Raw genomic sequence first — 23,765 nt, 5'->3', positions numbered from 1 at the left:
GTGAAAGCTGCAGTTAGCTGAGATCGTGCCACCGCACTCCAGACTGGGTGACAGAGTGAGACTCCGTCTCAAAAATTAAATATATAAATAAATAATTTTTAAAAATAAATAAAAATATCTTTAAAATGTAAACATTTGGTCTAAATTATGCAGGTCAGATATTAAGTTTGCTAAATGCTTTAAGATCATAAACTGCTGCTTTGACTTCTGAAAATTGTTCACAGTTTACCTACTTGGAGCATTCGATTCTAGATAAGGCCTGGGGACATGTAAAAAAGATTAAATGGTAAATGTATTTTGAAGCCAAAGTATCCAGAAGTTAATTGTGACAATCTAACAATAACACTGAAAACTAAAGATGTAAAAACTCTTGTGAGCAGTAACAAAAGATAGTTTGATTATGTTTCCCTAAATAATGAAACAAAGGATATTTTAAGGATCTTTTAAGTTAATTTTGTTTTACTGTTAGATTGTTACCAAGTAACTTCTAAGATTTGCTGCAACTTAATTCCTATGCCTAAGCCTATTTGGCTTAAAGAGAAGATATGTAATGAGACAATCAAACACTTGCCTGTTCTTTAGCACTGGGAACAACGGGCAACAAACACCACCTAAGGGAAAGTTATGAGAAAAAAAAAATAACAATGGTCAAATACTGAGCCAAGATGGGAGTTAGTCTTTAGTATACATTATATCATTTAACCATCATGACGGCACCACAGGATAGGAACTGTAGATATTTAGAGTCGATCATTTAGTTCAATTCCTCCTTAAGGATGAGAAACTGAGTCAGAGGGAAAGAAAATGACCTTCCAAAGAGCATCAAGTGGGTGGAAGAACTGGGCTGGAATTCAGGTTTCGTGATGTTCAGTTCGGGCCCTAAAAGTGCCTTGGCCATTAAGTTATAACTATGCCTAAAAATAAAGTGGTAATTTGAGACAAAAGCAGTTTTGTTTCAGAACTATTACTCTTTCAGAGAGAGAAAGAAAATATCTACTCCTGAAGAAGTAGAGTGTTGGCTTTAATAAACCCTCCTTCCCAACCCTTTTCATTAATAATTGAGCATTTAAATGTCAAAGACGAATTGAATATACAGAGAAAAAACTAACATGTAACAAACAGGTTGGAACCAAAATGTCTTTTATTTGAATACTGAATACATTCTGTTAGGACATAAGAGTGTGCTAAAAATGAAATTTTTTAAAGAAAAAAATAGCACTGGCAGAAATACAATTAAAATGGAAAAAGTATAATTTCTAATTATTTCAAATATAACATAAATGACAGATACAGTAGCATTCTGTGAACTCCACTTAACAATTTGTTTATGTAATAAGTTATAGTTTAAGCTTCCTTGAGACATGAATATTTGGAATTTTCAAAAAATACCAACTATATAAAAAATAGGCACAGCAAATGGAAGAGCATATCATGATTATTAGCCACTTTTAATGAAAACAGGACTTGCCAATTAGAAAACAGTCAAAATTTTTGCTTTAGAAAAAAAACTACCTCAAACTCATGTTCATATTAGAAGTGACAGAGCTACTTGTGTTTCTAGCATTCCATATTGAATTTATCTTTTAAATACAAAGAATATGCTCTGTCCATTACAGCAGGATGACATGAACTTAATTTTCAGTTCCTCCAGATGCTCACAGCAGCAACAAGACAAGTCTTAGGATCATCATGAGGCTGGATTTAAAATAAAAGAAAGGCAAAGGGAGAGTCACTTTTATCTGGCATAAGACAGAAAGGGCCATGCGCTCGCCTACCCAGTAGTGTTACTAAGCTTTGGCTAGGGGGCTCACCCAGCTCAACCCCTTGGAGGATTATAATGTCCCAGACATAACTGAATTAGCCACTTAAAAATGTTCACTAAATAAATAAGGAGAAATCAGAACTTTCTGTCCTGAAAATCTTGAATGAGGGTTTATAAGAGAAAGGTTTGGGAAGAAACTAATTTTCAAAAGCTAGTAAAATAAAGCAACTTGAAAAAATAACTGAGGACTAATTTGAGGGAGTTACTAATTCTATTTCAGCTACTTTCTATTAACTGAGGCCATCTTCTGGTTCCATAAACCCTACTTCTTCTTTCTTTTTTTTTTTTTTTCTGATTGAGTCTCACTCTGTCATCCAGGCTGAAGTGTAGTGGCAGAATCTTGGCTCACTGCAACCTCTACCTCCTGAGCTCAAGCAATTCTCCTGCCTCAGCCTCCCAAGTAGCTGGAATTACAGGCACCTGCCACCACACTTGGCTAATTTTTGTATTTTTAGTAGAGATGGGGTTTTGCCATGTCAGCCAGGCTGGTGGTCTTGAACTCCTGACTCAAGTGATCCACCCACCTCAGCCTCCCAAAGTGCTCGGATTATAGGCATGAGCCACCACATCCAGCCCATAAACCCTACTTCTGATTCTTCCCACCACCAAGAATCACTTTTAGAACAGGGCTATAACTGGAGAGCCATCTTTTCTAATCACACTCCCCCCTCCCCTCCCTGAAACATAATACATAGTCACACTAGAAAATTCTACACAAAAGTAGGAAGAAGAACACTAAAATTATTCATCACACTACCACCCACAGAAAAACACTACTAACAGTTTGAAATATTTCCTCCTGTTTTTTACACACAAACATTTTAAAACACACTATATTTGGTTATTTTTTGCCCTGTTTTTATATCTTATTAAGTCACGAAGATTTTCCAACGCCACTAAATCATCTTTGAAAACATGAAATGTAATGCTCACTCAATATTCCATTAAATGGACAAAACATTTATTTAAACATCTCCTTACTGGTGAACTGTTAGGGTATTCCTAAGTTTTTCAACTGTTGAGTTTTCATTAGAAATAAAATTGCAATGAACCTCAGTCTTTGTGTATATCTCATCGCTTTGGAATAAACTCCAAAAAGTGAAAATGTGTATCAAAGGAAATAAACATGCTTATGGCTTTCAACATATAAAGTCAGCTTTCTGCAGAAATTTTTAAAATGTTATCTCTAAAATTTTATTCGGTAATACGGATAGAATTACTGGATCAAATTAAGAGAAACTTGAGGCTTTCTGTTTCTCTTTTAAAATATATTAAACTTCTCTCTTAAAAACTCTTAAAAATATTAAATTTCTCTCCCTTAAAAACTTGAAATAACTGCATCACACTGTCACTTTGTCAAACTCTCTAAAAGAGATTATTAGATTTAAATGAACACATTTACTGCTGCAGATGGGTGAATCTTGAGGAGAAATGAGGCTGAGTTTAGCTCTTTCTTCTGAAAAAGGCAAGTATGCCTCTATGACCAGATACTACAGCAACACTATGCGTATCCAACAAGAATGTTCATGGGTACGTCAATATCAAAGACCCACTGAATCCATGACGATATCTCAAGGTTTTTACTGTCATGCTTACTGTAACAAAAAAAGGACTTTGATCTTTCAAATTAAAATGGATTTTTCCAAAAAATGCAGCACTTCAAAGAATAGCAGAGGAAAGTATTGATCAAAATAGTTTTATTTACCTTAAACCTGCAACGAGACCAGCAGGCATTATTTTCTTGGACCTCTTAAATCTCACACCCATTATGGTGGCCAGGAAGAAAGCTGTAACTGAAAACCAAACTAATTCATGAACTAGAGTTTCAAACATGTTATCAATGCTTGCAGGAAAAAAAATGGGTATTGTTTAAAGCTTTCTAACATTACAACTATTATGGATAGGTACTGAGTTGCCATTGTCTTAAAAAGATAAGTGCTCTATTAAAACACTTCATAATCTACTTCATCAAAAATGTTTCTGGGTAAACAAACATGTTAAAATCTACTCCTGAAATGTCTTCAAAAGATAAAGACTTTTTCTCTCTCTCTCTCTCTTTTTTTTTTTTTTTGTTGAGACAGAGTCTTGCTCTGTCACCCAAGCTGGAGTGGTGTAGTGGCATATCTCAGCTCACTGTAAACTCCGCCTCCGGGCTCAAGGAAGTCTCCTGCCTTAGCCTCCCAAGTAGCTGGGATTACAGGTACGTATCACCATGCCCAGCTAATTTTTGTATTTTTAGTAGGGACAAGGTCTTGCTATGTTGGCCAGGCTGGTGTTGAACTCCTGGCCTCAAGTGATCTGCCAGCCTCGGCCTCCCAAAGTGTTGAGATTACAGGCATGAGCCACCACGCCTAAGAAATTCTTTTTCTAATCTAAATTTCTATTTAAAGAACACTCCTTAAAGACTAGCACTGAGCTTTATTCAACTTCTCTCAGAAACACAAAGCAGCACACTTGGACCCACAGGAGACACTCAATAAATGTTTAGTTAACCGAAGAAAATAGTTAATATATCTCTTACAAGTAAGATCTGATTAATTAAAAAAATACTAAAAAGAAGGCTGACTGGTTTGGTTTCGTAGCATTCCATTTTGGAGAATTTGATGCCTGGAGACTAAAAAATAGTCTAAGCAATCGTGTTTTATTCAGAAGCATCATGTCAGCCTTTGTGGAGCTGTACCAATATGAAGGGAGAGGTGGTTTTATGTAAGAGATTAGACAGCAATGCTTTCAAAGAAAAACTATTGATATAAAAAATAACTGACAATAAACACTTGTGAACTATTTAAATGCATATAAATAAAAATCCTAATATCACTATATCTGGCTGATACATCTAACACGACCTCATTACTAAAAATATCCCTAGCCCCTTTTAAAAATAACTAAAGAAAAAAAAAAACCCAAATCTCTCTCTCTCCTTCAAATGTAGAACAATTTTGTCTTTATTTACATATTCTTCCATACACAACCAAGGTACTTTGAATAATAAATCAACTAGAGACAATTTCCTTGGTATAGTTTTCTAAACCTTCCCTGTATATCTCTTTCAAGTGAGATGAAAGTCAAGTGTCCTGGTGAGTTTAAACACACAGGTTTCCATTTTTTTCTGTAGATATTCTTCCACTAAGCTTAACAAGGGAAGAAGCTAAAAAAGTGTCAGCCTTGCTTTTTTAGGTTAAGTCTTTAGGCAGTGCAGAATCTAAAAGCTGTTAGTGAACTAAATGAAACGATGCAAGGCTGTCTCTTTTTAGTTACTTTCACTGCAACGTAAAAACTATGCTAAATATCCATTTAGGAGAGTTCACAGAAAATCTGAAAACAAGTCCTTGCTTTTCCTAATTCAATTTTTCTATTAATAAGCTTTTATAGAAATATTGTTCTGAGTTGGAAGCCCTGGTAGCAGTGACATCATTTTTTATCAGGTCTTTCCAGAAAGGAGTAAGTGTCGCATTCTGCCTCATCACATGCATATGGCCATTTGCCATTTGACTAAATGTGTTCCTAGTATATCTAGCTTGGGGTATCAAAAAGATCACCTGCAATGTTTGAGTCTCTAACTTGGGAAAAATGCCGTACTTACACAGTGACACTTTTACATCTCGTTTGTCATTGGAGACACGGTAAGCTCCATAGCCAGCCAAACAGCCAACAAAAAGACCAGCAATCAAAGACAGAACACCACCTGGGAGGGGAAAAAAATAGGGGCTCACAAAGAGACTCCCCAAATGAAAGGAATTCATTCCATTTACTTCTAGCATGATACAGGCACCTTCAAATGTACTGCTACTTGGGCACAGTAACTGGACAAAGCCAAATTAAGAATAGGACTCTTCGTGGATACTTTCCAGGAGACGACTGTTTCATGCTGAACCCAAACGCAAGGCAGAGGAGCGCTGAAGGTGCAGCAATGCAGGGAGTTAGATGTCACTCAGGGGAATAAAAGAACCTGCCTTGTGCTGGCGGATTGGACACGGATTGCATGATCTTGGGCAATTATTTAACTTCCTTAAGCCCTTCTTTTTTAATTTTTCCTATTCTCCTTGCCTCCTTTTTACTATGAGGCTGTAATGATAAAACCTAAGACGCAAAAGCATTTTTAGTTCATAGAGGTAAAGACATAAGTTCTGTAGAAACCAAGCAATGGTTCCATCCTGAATAACTAACAACCTTCAAGCCTCAAGATGTCAGGTCTTAAGGACTAATGGAGACCCTACTGAGAAGGAGGAAAACCAAAGTACTGACTCCAGCTCCCCAGCTCCTATCCCATGCACCCACCCACCAGTACACTCCCGGCCCCCAACCCATACACCCACCCAAGAGCACTGTGACAAACACCAAGCTCTTTCTGCGCATTGGGCAGTGGGTTACATGCCAGTGACACTATGAACAAGACACACACAGTCCTTGCTTCATGGAACTCACCCTATTTAGAATCTATTGGATTAGAATTCCTGGAGGGTAGGGTCAAGGTATCTCTATTTTTTAAATATCCATTGGAAATTCAAATGTGCAGCCAGGGTTAAGAGCCACTGCAACACATGCATGCATATACACAACACACACACACACACACACCGCCCCCAAAGCAGCATCCTGAATGAGAAGACAAAACACGCAAGGTTCTAGTCCTAATTCTTTCATCTGCTGGCTAAAGGACTTTGGCTAAGTCACTTAGCCTCTCTTGTGTTGTAGCAGTTGTAAAACAGGGTTAACATCATCCATGCCACGTATATATATAAAGAGTTAGAATGTTAAGGTTGGAGATAGTGTTAAATTACACATTGTTTCCCCAAACCCTATTATTCAAACATAGTAAGATGATCTTTTAAAAACACACATCTGGACAGATCACTCTCCTAATTAAAAACCCTCAGTGCTTTCCAAAGCTCTCAGGAAAAAAAAAATCCAGTTTGCTATATTGTGGGAACCCTGGCTGCCTTTCAGTTCTCTGAATATACCAAACTCTATTCCTCATGGCTTTTAGACACACTGTTCCTGTGTGGACTGCTTGTCTCTACACCGTTCACTTGGCCAAGTGCAGCGCACCTTCGGATGTCTGCTTAAGTGTTACTTCCTCAGAGATGCCTTCTCTGACCTACCATTCTGAACAAAGGCCCCCCATCATAGACTTCCACTCTTCCTGATCATCCGTTTATATGACGTTCATGGACTGAATGTCAGTCTCCCCCTACTCAATTGTGCGCGCCATTCTTTTTGCTCATTGCTGTTTCCCCAGGGCGAGACACAGGGCCAGGTACATAGGAACACTTGAAAATATTGATTTAATGCATCCCCGTTATGGATCATGTTCAAGCAGAAGATAACAAATAAGGATATTGTTAAGGAGATTAAAGCATTTTCTCAAATGCACAACTAGGTAACCATTAAGGTGTCTTCTCATGTAGCGGTTCTATGATGCTCTTTTCTGTATATGCTGAAGATATCACCCCACTCCACCCTCCGCACCACCACCATACATGCACACTTAAGTATGTGGAGAAAGTAGCAGTGTCTACACTTCAGTCTTGATGGGATCAGAGAGCAAACAGCAGGGGCAGGCTCACCAGCAGCAAGAACCAGGGAGACTCTTGAGAGATTTCAGCTTGCACGAGGAAGGTGGCGGAACTGTGGGCTATTTTACAAGAAAGGCATGCTGGTGGAAGGAAGCAAAGATCCTAAGAACAAGCTCAGTGCCCAATAGTGGGGGCTACAAGAAAAGCAGCTCTAAGCTCTTTCCTTCCCACTTCCTGGGATGCCTGATCTGGGTGGCGCAGTCTTGGAAGGGGAGTTTTCAAGGGAGTTGAAAGATGCATCTGGGAGCTTCCGTGCAGGTGCTCTTGTGGTCCTCAGAATAGCAGCCTGTCCAGCAAGTGCACCTGCACCTCTCTGGAGGGATTGCTGTGTTGTGCCCTTCCCTTCAACTGAGGTAGGAAGGTGGAAGGTCTGGTTCAGCCCTAGTGTGGGAGAAGGCAGGGAATGCCTTATGGTCCTCTTTGGCCTTGGGCACTCAGTGTTACCTGGCCTAGGAGGAGCCTCCATATCATAGCGTCTTCCTGGTCATCTACCTCTCTGGAGACCTAGCTGGGAGGAGGGGAGGGCCCAGGGAAGCACAGTGCTCAGCACCCTGCGTTCCACCACTGTCCCCCACTTTCCTCCCACCAAAATAAAAATATATCCGTTTCTCCCTTTAACCCAATTTGAGTCTCACAGATGGTCTAGTTTAGGATTCGGATACATCTGTGTCTTCCCACCAAACATCATTTCGACATCACATCTTTCACCCACCCAAGATTATTCTCAATAACAGTCCCGTAGCAGGATCTCCTGGCCCAGCTACACAGGACTCATGCCTATGGAAGGTCTAAGTCAAAGAAGCGTTAACTCACTTTATACACACATTCGAAGACATTTGGGCTATAGGCAGCTTAGAACATACTACAAAATACAAAACTAGATACAAAACTAGAAAAAGATATTACACCTCACTGGCTCACAGACCTCCCAATGGCAGGGCAGTAGCAGCCAAAAATAAATAAATAAATAACAAGAATATTAAAAGTTTATTCTATGCCAAGCACCATGTGAAATGTGTACCATTCATCATCTTATTTAATCCTAACATTAATTTACGGGTGAGGAACTGAGGCCCAGATATTGAAGCACCTGACCTGAGTTTCAGTGCAGTAAGTGGTAGTGTCAAGACTAGAATTCAGGAATGCTTGATTCTGTGGCCTATGCTTTTAACCCACATTATACTACAGAGTGAGCTTCCCTGTGAACCCATTATACCCTTAGGGGCTTCCAGGATCATTCAGTTGGGGGCTCTTGCAGGAGGCCAAGGAACCATATTATGCAGGTGGACAACAAGCCCCTGAAATCAGAGACCTCACAGCTAATGTAATTCCATGTGTTCCCACCAGTTGGTAAACATTGAAAAGATCTGGGTTAGAATAATAAAGTGATCCCTTCCACCACAACACACACACACACACACACACACACACTCTCTCTCTCTCTCTCTCTCTCTCCCCCCCACCCCTCCCACTTTCTTCCCACCTCTCAAAAAGGCAGGCAAAAATGTCCAGACATTCTTTTCTATTCTGTAACAGAAGTTATTTAGACATTGTCTTTGACAATGAAATTTTTTTTTCAAAAACAGTTTTATTAGCATTTTAAACCAAGTCCTCTTTAAAGTAGATTATGAAACATCAACCTTTGAGTAGTTGGTTTATAGGTCTTACTTTGGTGCCATCATCTTTTTTTTTTTTTTCAAATACATATCTCTAATACATACATTATGACAGAAACAACAAACAAAAATACAAGGTGAATTACAGCCTTTAAGGAATCGCAGATGATGATCAATTCACCGTGCCAGCCCCCAAGCTACAAGAGCTATACTGTGCTTCTGGTCGTTGACTCCTAGCAGCCTTTAATGAAGGAAGCTAACTGGTAACCATGGTGACCTGGCTTTTTAACTCAAATGCAAGTCAACTACTGCCACAAATACAATACCCTTATTTTAAAATTTTCATTGAGACAGTTTGTCAGAAAGATGATTAAAGATTAAACGTTGTGTACACACACACACACACACACACACACACACACACACACCCCTAAGAAACAGAAATAGGAGACAGCATGACTATAAATGATTCTACAATAAAACAAAGTAAAATAAAAAAATCTTAACCTTTCCTTTTTCTCCATGAAAACCCTTTAGTTGATTACCTGAGTTTTTTTCTCCCCCCTTCTTTTGGATAAAGGTGAAGAGACAATTTTGGATATGATATCTGAGAATTTAACAATTTCTTCATTGAAATACACAGGATCAATATAACTCAGTTTTTGGTACCATGATTATGTAAAGCAAAAAAAAAAAAAAAAAAAATCTTATTTAATAATAAGCAGTGGTCCTGAAAGAGATCAAATCAATTAACTATGCAGCTGATAATGACAGATGAAGTTAAGAGTCTTGAGGTGAAAGAGAGGCCCAGAACCCCTAGGCTGGAACACTCTGTCATGCCCAGCCCTCTGCTTTTCATGTAAGCCTCTTCCTTTCATGAGTCCCTTCCATGACATGCTGGTCTTCAGCCATCTCTAAGGCATATTTAGCTTAGCTTCTCATCCTACTTACAGACCCTCATATGACCTAGCACAACCTCTAAACCCCAACTCATTCCCTTTGATGAAAGTTTGGGTTAGGCTTACCTCTCCGCTTATATCCAAAAATGCTTCCAAATGTCACGAGGGCTGCATAACCAAAACCGATCAGGTCCATTGGCAAGGTTGCAATTCTAAAGCAAGTGGGGAATGGACAAATTATATAAAATAAAAAGTCTGGGGGAGGGAATGTATCTAAAAATGATATGCTCATATGGTTTGGCTGTGTGTCCCCACCCAAATCTCATGTTGAACTGTGATCTTGAGTGTTGCAGGTGGGGCCTGGTGGGAAGTGATTGGATCATGGGGGTGGGTTTCTAATGGTTTAGCATCCTCCCCCTAGTGCTGTCTCATGATAAAGTTCTCACAAGATCTGGATGTTTGAAAGTGCATAGCACTTCCCCCTTCACGCTCTTTCTCACACCTGTCACCATGTGAAGATATCCTTGCTTTCCCTTTGCCTTCTACCATGACTGTAAGTTTCCTGAGGCTTCTCCAGCCATGCCTCCTGTACAGCTGGCATAAGTGAGTTGATTAAACATCTTTTCTTCATAAATTACCAAGTCTCAGGTAATTCTTCAGAGCAGTGTGAGAATGACTAATACAAAGGCACTCCACAGAATTAAGAGAAATTAATTTCTCTAGTCTACTGAAGAAAGGCAGGTTCGGTCATGCTGGTGCTCACACCTGTAATCCTAGTATTTTGGGAGGCCAAGGCAGGCAGATGGCTTGAGCCCAGGAGTTTGAGACCAACCTGGGCAACATGGCAAAACCCCATCTCTAGTAAAAATACAAAAAATTAGCTGGGTGTGGTGGCATGCGCCTGTGGTCCCAGCTACTTGGGATGTTGAGTTGGGAGGGCTGCTTGAGCCTGGGAGGTTGAGGCTGCAATGAGCCATGATTGTGCCACTGCACTCCAGCCTGGGTGACGGAGTGAGACCCTGTCTCAACAGGGCTCACAGGAAAAAAGAGATTCAAACTTCACCTCTCCTAACCCTCTACTGTCCCCTTCATCCTCACCACTGTTAAGCACACTCAGGGAGATACCTCAAGCTGATTCTCCTCTGCCTGTCTTCAAGATCTGCCATACTCTCAGCTGTTTAATTCTTTCTACTTCCCCAAATAAAACTTCCGCTCTCGTCAGCCAGGTCTCTTCACTGAACTGTGACCCTATAATCTTCACTTTTCACTTCCATGACTGAAACGTCCTCCCTCCCTGTCCACCTACAAAAGCCTGACCATCCTCTGCACCATTTCCCTTTAAGCCTTCTTCCCTGACTTCTACCCTTATTAACTACCTCCTAATTTCCTTAACCCTAGCCTGTACTACCAAAGTGATCTGAAGCAAATGGCTTCTTCCTCTTCTAAATTCCTTGACTTCCACAACTCCATCTTATAATTCTTTCATGTTTGTACAGATATTAGTACTCTCATCCTTTACAGATGTATGTCTTCTTGGAGATTGAATAATTCACTTTAAATGAATAAATTCACCATTTAAAGGATGGCTGTCATTAGTTTCCTTGCAAGACAGCTCTTCTGTGGTAGCAGAGACATCTACACTTAATCAATAGAGAATACAATACATACAATATAGCCCCTGACTGAAGTTAAATGGATGACAATAGCATCCTACTGTGCATCACAGCAGCAGCCGAAACACACCCAGTGGTGAGAAGTTCCATTGAAACCCTGCCCACAATTCTCTCAGATACAGTAGATTGTGTGCCAGCCACAGGCTAGAGACGTGGCTACTGGGCCTTGGACCATGCCCCTCCCTCACCCCCAACTCTCCCTGCAAGTGAGGAAAATAGATGAGATGAGCTCTGGAGTTCCGTGCAGCTTTTTAAGTTCTAAGATTTCTAGTGGTGCCTTTATTTTTGAATTTTATCATCTCTGTATTTCTTCCTTAGGGAAAATAATTAGCTTTGTAAATAAGAGAAATGGTACATGAGATCCCTTGCATATTTTTACAATTTTCTCCCTGCTTACCATTTAGGTTAATGGGCCTTTTATCTCCTATAGCAATTGGTAACAAATTAATTTAGAAGAACAGAAAAAGGGGCCGGGCGAGGTGGCTCATACCTGTAATCCTGGCACTTTGGAAGGCAGAGGCAGGTGGATCACTTGAGGTAAGGAGTACGGGACCAGCCTGGTCAACACAGTGAAACCCTGTCTCTATGAAAAATATAAAAAATTAGCCAGGTGTGGTGTGGTGGGTGCACATCTGTAATCCCAGCTACTTGGGAGGCTGAGACAGGACAATCCCTTGAACGTGGGTGGCAGAGGTTACAATGAGGTGAGATCGTGCCATTGCACTCCAGCCTGAGTGCACTGAGCCTGGGTATCTCAGAAGAAGGAGGAGGAGGAGAAAGGAGAAAGGAGGAAGGAGGAGAAAGAAGAAGAAGAAAGGAGGAGAAAGAAGAAGAAGAAAGGAGAAGAAAAAGAAAAAGAAGAAGAGGAGGAGGAGGAGGAGAAAAAGGGTTTTGAGCTGACCTCAGAGTCATCAACTAGCACTTACTATGAGGAAGGGTATGGGGGAGGGAATCTGAGGCACAGGATATGACAGCACCAAATAGGAGGCAACACTGAAAAATGCTTAGTGTCTACAGGAAGGAGAAGTCAGGAGAGTTCATCTGTGCCTGAGAAGTGGTACAGCAGGATATAACATGTAGGGAGAACCTGAGTCCAAAAACCATTCGATGACTGAATGATGGCTAAACAAATAATAATAATGAGGTTCATAATGTTTTTGAGCAATTACTATGTGCTAGGGGCCATTCTAAGGCATTCTAGGTGCCTTACACGTATCAACTCATGTAATCACAACCACACCCTATGGTATATACTATCATGATTATCCCCATTTTCCAGATGAGGAAACTGAAGCATAGAGAAGGCAAGCAATGCTTGAAGGTTATACAGCAAAACAAAGATTTCCGACCAGGGGAAGTCTCAGGCCTAACCTCTATGCAACATAACCTCTGATAATTGAGTTAGCTGCTGAAAAAAGTGAATACAGTATGTGAACCAAACATGTTCTTCAGAGTTTTCGAGTGAATCAAACATATTCTTCGGAGTTTTCAATTCTGGATCAATCACGTGCTCTTCATAGCTTAAAGTTGTGACCACAGGGCACTATGTCCCATCTGGTAACTTACAATGTTCAGCCCCATGAACTTCTCACGTTTGGTCCTGCTTACTAAAGGAGCTAACTGTATGCCATAAAGTATGCTTATCTTTAAACCTGATACCACCACTTACTAGCTGTGGGATCTCAATAACTCAGTTTCTCCATCTTTAAAATAGGGATAATAAAAAATATCTACATTATAGGAATGTTCTGAGCATTAAATGAGTTAATACTATAAAGCACTTAGAACAGTGCCTAGCACATACTGAGCACTCAACAATTGGCTGATCCAATAATAATGATTCTTTTCATTTACCCTTACACCTGTTTTGAGCTTGACGTGTGTAAGGCTATTACTATTTCAGCACACTGAGAAAACTGAGGTAGGGTGAATTTATGATTTAGTTAATGAATCATACCGTAATATTATAACATCTATTTGTACTCAGTTCAACTTAACAGCTATTTATTGAGCATTTTCTTTGTGCAAGGCAGAAGGAAGCAATGGTAAGCACTAAGACATGGTCTTGGTCCTCCAGGACCTACAGTACAACATAGCAGTAGGAGGCAGATGTGTAAATGAGCCTAAGAGGAGAGGCGTGGGTACCGTAACAAGTAGTGGCATCCAGCAAGGACTAGGAGCCTAAGGAAGGTTGCCCAGATAAGAGAGAGTCCTAGATGGGAACTTGGAGAGATGTTGTGCTGAACCCCTATTAACTTCAATAGGGAAGGCAACAGGTTCAAGAGGCCGAAAGAGACCCAGAGCCAGCAAATGAGACATGGGGTTTCATTAGGGGCTTACATACAGAGGAGGGAGTCCAGTGGCAGTGGGCTGGGCAGGAAAACAACCGCTTGCAAACACCATGCAATTTATGTGGCATTTTCACTTAAGCCCTCCCCTCAATGACCTCCACCTGGCAACCTTGATTTAACTCAAAATTCAGGGCCTCAATTCCCTGTGAGGCTCTTGTTCTACAGGACAGGCTGGGCAAGGGCTCAGATGTTCTTTTTTTTTTTTTTTTTTTTTTTTGAGACAGAGTTTCACTCTTGTTGCCCAGGCTGGAGTGCAATGGCGCGATCTCGGCTCACCGCAACCTCTGCCTCCTGGGTTCAGGCAATTCTCCTGCCTCAGCCTCCTGAGTAGATGGGATTACAGGCACGTGCCACTTGCCCAGTTAATTTTTTGTATTTTTAGTAGAGACGGGGTTTCACCATGTTAACCAGGATGGTCTCGATCTCTTGACCTCGTGATCCACCCGCCTCGGCCTCCCAAAGTGCTGGGATTACAGGCGTGAGCCACCGCGCCCGACCCTCAGGTGTTTTTTGTAGACAAGAAACAAATCTCTGGGTTGGACAGGCCTGGATTCCCTAGTTCAGAAAACACACTCAGGTCCATCTGTCACACAGGGTCATTGTAAGGGTATGCTTTAATTATTGCGGTCAGGTGCATTTACCCTACAGGGGAGCATGAGTAAGTCAAGTGAAGAAGGCGGCAGGGAAGGGTGTTCCTGGGGGGAACATGTGCAGGGCCCTAATGGCACAAGACAGCATGGCATGTTCTCAAAATGAAAATTGCAAGGGGTTTGTGAAAAGAGGGGGTTCTGGTGAGAAAGACAGGGCTGTACACCCACATAAGCCCCGTAAAGGGAGACTGGTTCTAAGGATCACTGAAGGAAGCCTCACAATCAGATTTAAATTCCAGCAAGCACTTCCCAGTTGAAGTAGTGAAGACAGGTTGTGAAGTGAAGCAGGAAGATAAATCGGGGAGCTGCGGCAGTAAAGTAAGCAAGGGCTTAGGTGATAATGGTAAGTTTATCTAGAGAAATGGCAATGAGAATGGAGAGAAAGTGAACAGATTTCAGAGGTGCAGGGGGTAGAATCAGCAGAATTGAATTCGAGGAGGGATGGGAAAGTCAGGGGTGAATCAGAGATGACTCACCCCTAGGTGTCTGGCTTAGACCATAAGAAGCAGGGAGTCAGGAAGCCTCATGCTACTCCCTGAGACAGAAAACATAGGAACAGCAGCAGGTATGTGGTGGGGGGGAAGAGGGAGGTGGCCAGGAATGATGGGACCTGTTTGGAATGTATTCAGTCTGAAACGCTGACCTCAGCCTGGAAAACACCCTTACATACAAATGTGAAGCTTTCAAGAAGTCTTTCATTATCAGGTGTAACTTTCAGACCTAATTTTCTCCCAAAGCCAAGTATCTGTTGTGAAAGACCGATTCCTCTCATCCTGAGCCCCCTAGCTCTTCCTGCGACCTTCTCTTGGGGACCCATACCTTTTTACTTGGTTTAGAGTTACTTATGTTGGGATTCTCTCACCTCTCAGCCAGGCAAGCTCCTTATAGGAAAACCCAGGTTCGATTTATCTTTGTCCTCCTCACAGCACCAAGAACCCTGCCCTGCACAAGGCAGGTACTTAAAATACTTGTTAAATGAATAAATGAGTGCGTGAACCAAAGAAACAGCTGCCTGAAGACATTGTGTAGCTGACCTACCCAATACAGCTTTTATCAGCAGGAAACGGGCAGCTCCTTAATCTCCTTAGTGAAATGACTGTAGTTCCAAGGAAGTAAAATAAATTTATTCCCAGTGCTTGCAAGAAGATTCTGTTCTTACAGAGAAAATTCAGACAAGAGCAATCACCTTTTCCATGACGGGGCGAGGTGGCCAGGCCAGAAGCACACATTAAAGCCAGAGGCTGTGTTAACGTGGAAGGGATAAGGTGGGCGAGGATGTCCTCAGCACATAACACGCTCTCATCACAAATGCGATGCTCAAGCCTTGGAAGGGCTAGAAAGCATCTCGGATGCAATACAGCAAAGCGATGTACCATACCACCTACAAAACAAGGTGACAGGGGCCAGCCTCGCTGCCAGCTCCAAGACCTCCAAAATTTGGAGAACTAAGAGATTTTCGGTAAACTATTATATAAAAAGCATTTTCACATGCTAAAGGTATAACAATTATCTACCCCTGAGCTCTCTGAGGACACAAAAGGCACATTTCGAGTAGGGTCCTGGTGGTGCTGAGGTTAAAATCCTGCCAAGCATTTTGTAATGGTCCATGAGCCCACCCCACCACCCCAGCTCCAGGAATAGGTGGCATATTTAGGGATACGAGAAGGCAGAAACTCGGGAAATTCCCAGGAGAAAAATGATACCGGGGAGGGAAGACCGAGGTCCTGCAAAATCCCCTCAAGGTCCTCCGCGTCGTTTGCTGTGCAGATTTGGGGCGGGAGAGGGGATACCTGCTAAGCAACGCGCCTTATATTTCTGCGGTTGTGTAAGAAAATTCAGAGCGGGAATGTCTCCACTGAGGGATGCACAGCTCACCTGCAGCCCCGAGCCCTCACTGCAGCTGAAAAGACAGACGTCCGGGACCAGCTGCCGGCAAGCACGATGCTTGGAGACCGGAAGCAGTCTCCGCGCCAGCGCGGCCCCACCCTCTGCCCCGCAGTCTCGCGCGGAGCGGAGGCCGCTCCCTCCCGGAGACGCCCTTCCCGCCGCGCATGCGCCGTGTCCTTTCTCGCCTTGCAGTGCTCTGCGCTGCCCAGCTCTTCGGCGGAATCGGGGCGGCTGGTAGGCTAGGCAGCCTGGAGCCCCCGTGCTGTAACGCTCCGGCGGCAGCCTGACCCATTGCTTCGTCTGTCCTGTCTTCGGCCCTGTCCTGGAGTCAGGACTGGGGTTTGCTGCCTCCCGCCTGACGAATTGGGACTGGCAGGAAGTGTGTCTGCATACAGCCAAGATGACAGAAGGCGAAGATATTTAAGTGACTCCATTCAAGGGACATTTCCAGGACCTCTAAAAGGCAACCTGAGGTCTTTTACATACCCTCCAGCAGATTGCTCCATTGTCAGTGGAGGGAGTTAAGACAGTGAGGTTAGGTGATTTAGTTGTCTACGGTCAGAATCCGAGTTTGCCTGGTTTCAGAGCCCGAGCACCCTTTATTACACTATGGGATCATCTAGATGTGGTTGGAAGATCAGGATCCTGTTTTAAACTTCAGGCCCAGGATTTGCCGGGCTTAGCTATCTACAAGGAAAGTATAGAATTCCAGAGTTGGAAAGCACTTAAAATCTTGTCTAGGCCAATGCAATCCGCTCAATCCCAGAAATGAACCTTAAATTGACTTTTTGATACAAGATCTCAGTTGGTCGTCCAGGCTGGAGTGCAGTGGTGCCATCTCAGCTCACTGCAACCTCTGCTTCCCAGGTTCAAGCGATTCTGCTGCCTCAACCTCTCAAGTAGCTGGGATTACAGATGTGTGCCACCTCACCTGGCTAATTTATTTTTATTTTTGTCGAGATGGGGTTTCGCAATGTTGCCCAGGCTGGTCTTGAACTCCTGAGCTTGAAGCAATCTGCCCGTCTCAGCCTCCCAAAGTGCTGGGATTACAGTTTAAATTGACTTTAAATTATGCCTCCCTGTAACAACTTATCTCATTCTTTTTGCCTTCTTGATTGAATGCATAACTCCAACCCTCTTCCTTATGTTACAGCTCTTCAGAGATATGAAGAACACTGTCATATCATACATAGGAGTGTAACAGCTCTAAAGATTCTGTCTCTAAGAATTAGAGCAGAATTCCTCAGGAAAAAAAAAAGAAGGAAACTCAAAGATTACATCTTGTGAAGTTTGTTTGCTACATCTATTCCTGTGCATAAAAGTGCTTCAAAGAAGTAATGTAACTACATCTAACTTATGAGAAGTGTGCGTGGGTCCTGGGGAATTAATAACATTCCTGAAGATTCACAGAAGAGTTGATGGCAAGGCACTGGAATGTGGCATGAACAAAGTGATAGCCTGAAGTTTGGTTCTGAGTTCTCCCAGCACTCCTTCCCATCCCCTTCTATGCCCATCCTTACCCCAGCCTCCTCCCCTTCTCTCCTCAAACTCTCAAAACACTGCCTATTTGGAATAAAACTAAAACCTTCTTGGAATGCTTCAGTATCTTTGCCTGCTGTGACCTGGGTAAATAATTCCCCCTGGACCTCAGTGCCCGGATTTAAGATATGGCCAAGACTAGATGCTCTGAGATCCCTTCCACCCTGCCACTAACACATTCGAAGCTGGAAACAGCCTCATGATGTTCCTACTCAAGGTGTATCTCCTAACCCTAAAGAAAAATCGCTCTAGGAGCGTATATTATGGGAGTTCCATTCCCTTGAATATGTGGGAACAGGATGATTCTTAGGCAAAGGGACCGCTGCCCTCTCAACTCAAAGGCACTAGCTGCTGCCTTCTCCAGCTAATGGAAAGGCTGCAGCCCAAGGTAAGGATGCAGGCAAGCCAATTCCCCATAACCATTTCACAGAGCTTTCTATGCATGATCCACAGCAGAGACTCCTAGCTTTCAATGTGACACTAACCCCTTTGGCAGCCTGGAAAAATGCACAAAATACATAGGATTGCAAAGGAAGTCAATTTTATTGAAATGCAGTTATCAAATTGTTGAACATTTAAATCTGTATGTGCTTCTTTATTAACATATTAAAGATTATAAGACCTAAGAGGTGGATCTAATTATTACTATAATTTCAAAGTAGTGTTGCACCTATTTTAAGGTATCCGTAACATGGATATTTGTGATTCCTAGTGATGAGAGAGACACAGGTACTAATACTGCTGTGGTTTGTTGCCTATTTTCCTAATGGAAAGAAATAAAAACTTCTTTTTCCCATAGAGGTTTTCAGATTTCCTGATTGCTATCCTCAGGCCCCTTTAGATTCACATATCCCCATTTAAGAACTCCCAGTCTATAGTAATGCAAGTTTTCCTAAGTTGTACATAGGTGGAATCAGAGAAGGGGAAGCAAACAGAAGAGCCTCACTGACTGACAGACTGGCTGGCTGCTCAGGCAGGGCCTCAAGGATGGTTACACCCTATGGATCCGGAGCCTGCTCCTCATTTTCAAATGTTCAGAAACTCAGTTTGTCTCAGTTCTTCCAGGAGCACCCTGGCTTTTGAAAGACAGATTCATAAAAATCAAAGTCACAAGGGACTTACTGATTTTCAGGTCCACTTCAGATTCTTGATTTTTCTCCTTTCAGATCCCAAACAATGTCAAATGACATTATTCTTATCCTTTGAAGATATGATCTTATGGCAGCCTAACATTTTAGCATCTTTTCTGTGGCTCACTGCAATGGCAGCATCTTGTAGGCACACGTCTAAAAATGTTATCACCTTCCATTTCTGTGAAGTCAAAAATCTCCTTAAGTGCTTCTGCACTTCTTGAGAAAACTGAAAAGTAACCAAAAGCTTTTCATTGTTTTATTATAAAAGTCTCAACATTGCATTTAAGCAACTCGCATCCCTTTGTAGCAGTGTTGTATGTAAGATGTATGAGGCATTGAATGGATAAGATCTTTTCATTTTCTTTGTAAGAAGTTTGTAGACTGAATGGAATTTGCCAACATTTACATATGTAAATCTATCATGAAGATAGACAGACTAATTCTAGTTTGTATTTAGATAAAATATCAACAGTAGTTTGTGATTTCAGCAGTTTCATTAAAATCCTCATAGAAATGAAGAGATGACTTGAAACTCCTGTTTTCAAGTCAAGTACCTAACAGAGGGAACATATTTTTGCTGCCATAATTCGGCTTATTACTTAAAACTGATATACTATAGAAAGCAGAATTGTTGGTGAGGTATGACAGGCTGGCCTTACACTGTAAGAGGCCAACACATCTGTTATCAAAATTTCTCCTAGTTTGCCCAGAGGCTATTTTAGCTGCAATCCCTGAATCAGGAAATGAAAGCTTACTCAGTTTCATAGAGCAGTCAAGGGAATGCTGCAACAAGGCATGCTTGTCCGCCTGGTATGCCCAAGCTAATTCAGCAGCTATTTTTGACTGAGCATTGGTATCTTTTGGAGAAACCAAAGTATTTTTGATTGGTTTAGAAGCATTCACTTGTCCCATCTTACTGGTGAGATTTGGCCTCCAGATGTGCTTTCACATCCCTTCTCCATCATGTCCAATCTCAAGTTTTTTTCTGTGTATTATGCAGTATGCTCCGTTTTGGTTATTTACCTTCCTAATAATTTGTGTCCTTCCATCCATCATTAAAAGGACATAGTCATTTAGTGTTCTTCAGTGATGGGGTCATGGTTGCATTGGTATTATAATCATTCTCATTATCTGACCTCTTAGAAAACATGGTCACAATATTCACAATGTTAAAAAATTAAACTGGCACTATCTTGTTACAAAGCACATCAATTAATCTGCAGGCAAAGTCAAAGATGAACTGTTAATATTCATTATATACACTTAAGCCACATCACTTTGAATGATGCAACATAGATGGATGACCATTCTGAACTACAAATTATGTGTGCCAGTATCAGTGGCCAAATGGGTGACAACAGTAAAGATGATGGACAATCTGTGCCATAACCCTTTGATACTAAAGACAATGTTGCTTTCAGCCCCTCTAAAACTTATGGATTTTGTACATTTCCTGCAGCCTTCCACACTTGTTGCCAAAACCAGGATTATTCACATTCCAGGGATGGGTTTCCCAGGACACAATGCTCTCAGAGCTAAAATTGGGATTGCTGCTTACCCTATTGGGTCGCCATGAACCCAAGGGCTACCTCTCCAGAGGTAGGAGAGGAGGCATATGGAGCTAGAGACTCCTCACCCCGCTTCCACTAATGGTGTTAAACTTCTCCAGAATATTTCTCACGGGTTCCTCTTCTTTAAGGGGTGATGAAAACAAGACGTTGTCTTTAGTTAGACTTCAGATTTACTGAAAGCTCAATGGCTTCCATCTGGAAACACAGGCAAAGTTCAGGGCCAATGCCTTCCCCTGGCTCAGGTCCTAAAGGAAACTCAGAAAAGAAAGCCATCCAAAGGCAAGAAAGGAGGAGAAAGCAGCTCCACTGACAACTCCACCAGCCAAGGAAGAAAGAAAAAAGCATCTACGGGTGGCCGGTTGGGAGCATAAACCACATCCTGGGGAGAAACTCACCTCCCAAACTCACCAAAGTGTTTCCTTACCTTCTCCTCAGTGGCTTTGGGGGTTCAGATGCCCTGTAAAGATTTTCTTCACAGCATATTTCTTCATGACAGTGGCTTTTTGGGGGTCCATGCTATGGCCACCCACCTGTGCTCCTGATCTAGGATCTGTTCCAACAGAAGGGTAGGTGGATCAATCATCCAGATTTGCCAGGGACTAAGGGGTTTGGGGACTTTCAGGGCTAAAACCAGAAATGAGGAGTTTCCTAGGAAGCAGGACTGTCAGAGCTATAACCACAACTAAGGGATTTCCCAGAATAAGAAACTTTTAGCATTAAAATGGGATGGTGCGGTTTCCCACAATGCAAGACTTTCAGTGCTAAAACGTGGACAATTTCTTCTGAGAAGGGGTTAGGTAGACTCTGGTTCTAATTCTCATTGGCACTTCTTAGTAACATCACTTGAGGCTGGTTCCTTATTTCTGAGCCACAAGATTCCATTACAGGTGGAATATACAAAATACAGGTACCCAAAATATTTCACCCCTCCAAACACACTACCCTCTACCGAAGCCAGACTTCCCAATTTCCTCCAAAACAGAAATCCACCTGGTTTACCTAAACACATAGAAATCAGTCCTCACTCCCTCGGAGCCCTTATCCATGCTTTGAGTTTTCTTCCTGGCCTGACAGGCCCAATCTAAGACTTGCTTCCTCCAGACGTAAAGCTGGGCTGCTGGGGTTGGAATCCTTGATGTTCCGCCCTCTACTATGTGGTCTCTTTTACTTACTTAATCCTCTCTGCATCGTAGTTTTTTCCTCTGTGAAATGGCACCGAAATGCCTATTTCCAGCATCTTTGGGTGGGTTTTTCTAATTCTTATATGCGAAGCATTTAGTGCAGGGGCCCAAACAGGCACAGAAACAGGTACTAAGCCTCCACTCTCCTCTTCCTGGACCACTCCAGCCCATAGATTTAATACTTTTCACTCCCCACTAATCATGAACACGTTCTTGAACTCTGCTTCCCCCAGCGCACTTGGCCACATGCAGCTCAGACATGATCAGGAATGCCTTCTCTTAGAAATCCAATCCCGCAGGCACAGAACTTTGATGGAATACACAGCTCACCTTCTCTGTAGGAGCTGCACCTCTTGGTCTTCCAGTGTTGGGATTCATTTTGGGGGGATGGCCAACGACCGCTTCAAATGTGGTAAAATAGTCTTTAGGGTCCTTTTTGCTGGTATCCCAGCTCTGGTTCATTAGTGAGAGGAATGGTAGAGTGAGACACATGGCCACGAGAAGTCTTACGAAGAAGCCATGGGCTTATAAAGTCTTACAAGAAGGCCAAGAGTTTAGGAGGACTGGATTTCCCAAAGCTTTCGCTGGAAGGATTACATATAAAGCCACCACCCACGGCAAAGTGTACACCCACCCACCCTGAGTCTGCAAAGATTCTACCTTCGACAGCTGTTCACAAATCTCTACCCCGCTACTGAGATCCACTTTGGCCCTAACAGAACTTACCCCCACCACAGATCCCCAGGCTGGGAGAGGAAAAGGAAAGGCGACCTCACGGGGCGCACGCCCCACGCAGTGGTCACAACTGTTGGTCTACATACTTTCTTATTAAAGGGCTGCCGTCTCTTCTATCCCGATCTTCCCCGGCGCCCAGGAGTCGCTCTCAAGGAACTCGGTTTTCTTGGGCAGAGCCCGCGGTCAGAGCATGACTCCGAGCCCAGGTGGAGGTTAGGGGAGATGAGGAAGCGAGGGGAAGCCTCGCCCGGGTCGGAGCGCACACCCTCCTCCGGAGTCTCCGCTCCCCCCGGGCGGCTCCCGGACGACGTCGATCCCACAGGTCCCGCCACCTCCACAGCACCTCCCCCGCGTCCTCCTAGTTCTTGCCGCCGTTCCTCTGTCCGCCCTGGCGCCGTTCTGGCCCCAGCCTGGCGACCCGCCGTCGGGGGCGGCCTCGTGTGCGTTCTCGGTGGCGCCTGTTGTCCGCAAGAGCTTCTTCCTCTCCCTTGCTTCTGACACACCCAGCAGGCCCACAAGAGTCCCAGCGTGAGACAGTCCCGGCTCCGCGGGAGCAGTGGGCGGATTTTATAGGGTCCGAGTTGGGGGGTGGACCCACCTTGCCCAAATTACATGCTCATTGGCTGATTTTGCCTGACACTCAGCCATGCACCGCTGTCCCATTGGCCGCGGTCTAAATCCCGGCGGGCTGGTCCTCTAGCGGTGTCTCGGAGCCAGGGCCCTGCGGAGGGTCCCAGTGATCCCGCGCGAGGACCGCAGGTGCAGGCCCGAGGCCAAGAGGCTCCCATGCGCCCTCCTCTCGCGGAGCCCGAAGCCTCTCGCCCCCGCGCGCCCGTGGCCAAAGTGAAAAATAGCCAAGACAAAACAAGTTCACATCCCAAAAGCAAAACAGCCAAAAAGAAATTCAAGGAAAGCAAATATAAATGAGAAAAATATATAATTAAGCAAAAATGAATGTCCACGAAGGCAAGACAAAAAACTAAGCAAAGGAGTAAGTTCAAAGAAAAGATAAAACGTGAGTATAATTTAGGATATTTATACAGATTCCTACTGAAATCTCGACAATTAAAATTTTACTATCAAACTTTCATCATTCTTGCCTTTCCTATGAAAGGGCAGCAGGGGGCACCAG

At 42.9% G+C, this 23,765-nt stretch overlaps 1 protein-coding gene and 1 long non-coding RNA gene across 8 annotated transcripts; both read right to left on the bottom strand.

Annotated features, from left to right (window-relative positions):
- Positions 1 to 571: 571 nt before the first annotated feature.
- On the bottom strand, positions 572 to 16,621 carry TMEM14A (transmembrane protein 14A). Of its 7 annotated transcripts, XR_004275605.1 has the most exons (6): positions 16,517 to 16,621; positions 10,040 to 10,132; positions 5,406 to 5,507; positions 3,528 to 3,615; positions 1,513 to 1,695; positions 572 to 611 (listed from the first exon to the last, which is right to left on the bottom strand). XR_004275605.1 is itself a non-coding variant. In XM_032299683.1 (5 exons), the coding sequence occupies exons 2-5, from the start codon at positions 10,107 to 10,109 to the stop codon at positions 1,656 to 1,658; spliced, it is 300 nt and encodes a 99-aa protein (XP_032155574.1). In that variant the 5' UTR covers positions 10,110 to 10,125; positions 16,463 to 16,621; the 3' UTR covers positions 1,124 to 1,655. The 7 variants fall into 7 exon arrangements, 6 of the variants coding, with proteins under 6 accessions (XP_032155574.1, XP_032155572.1, XP_032155578.1 ...); XM_032299683.1 differs by lacking the exon at positions 572 to 611 and having other exon boundaries at positions 1,124 to 1,695; positions 10,040 to 10,125; positions 16,463 to 16,621; XM_032299681.1 differs by lacking the exon at positions 572 to 611 and having other exon boundaries at positions 1,124 to 1,695.
- Positions 16,622 to 18,537: 1,916 nt separating this feature from the next.
- LOC116565829 lies at positions 18,538 to 23,162 on the bottom strand. Its single transcript, XR_004275606.1, has 2 exons — positions 22,720 to 23,162; positions 18,538 to 22,351 (listed from the first exon to the last, which is right to left on the bottom strand). It is a non-coding gene; the product is annotated as an uncharacterized LOC116565829 (long non-coding RNA).
- Positions 23,163 to 23,765: the final 603 nt, after the last annotated feature.

Source organism: Sapajus apella, unplaced genomic scaffold (assembly GCF_009761245.1).
Source record: "Sapajus apella isolate SASKATOON/1434 unplaced genomic scaffold, GSC_monkey_1.0 scaffold41, whole genome shotgun sequence".
Classification (NCBI taxonomy): domain Eukaryota; kingdom Metazoa; phylum Chordata; class Mammalia; order Primates; family Cebidae; genus Sapajus; species Sapajus apella.
Note: the sequence above shows the minus strand (reverse complement) of the source record. Positions and strands in the feature narration are given on the sequence as shown.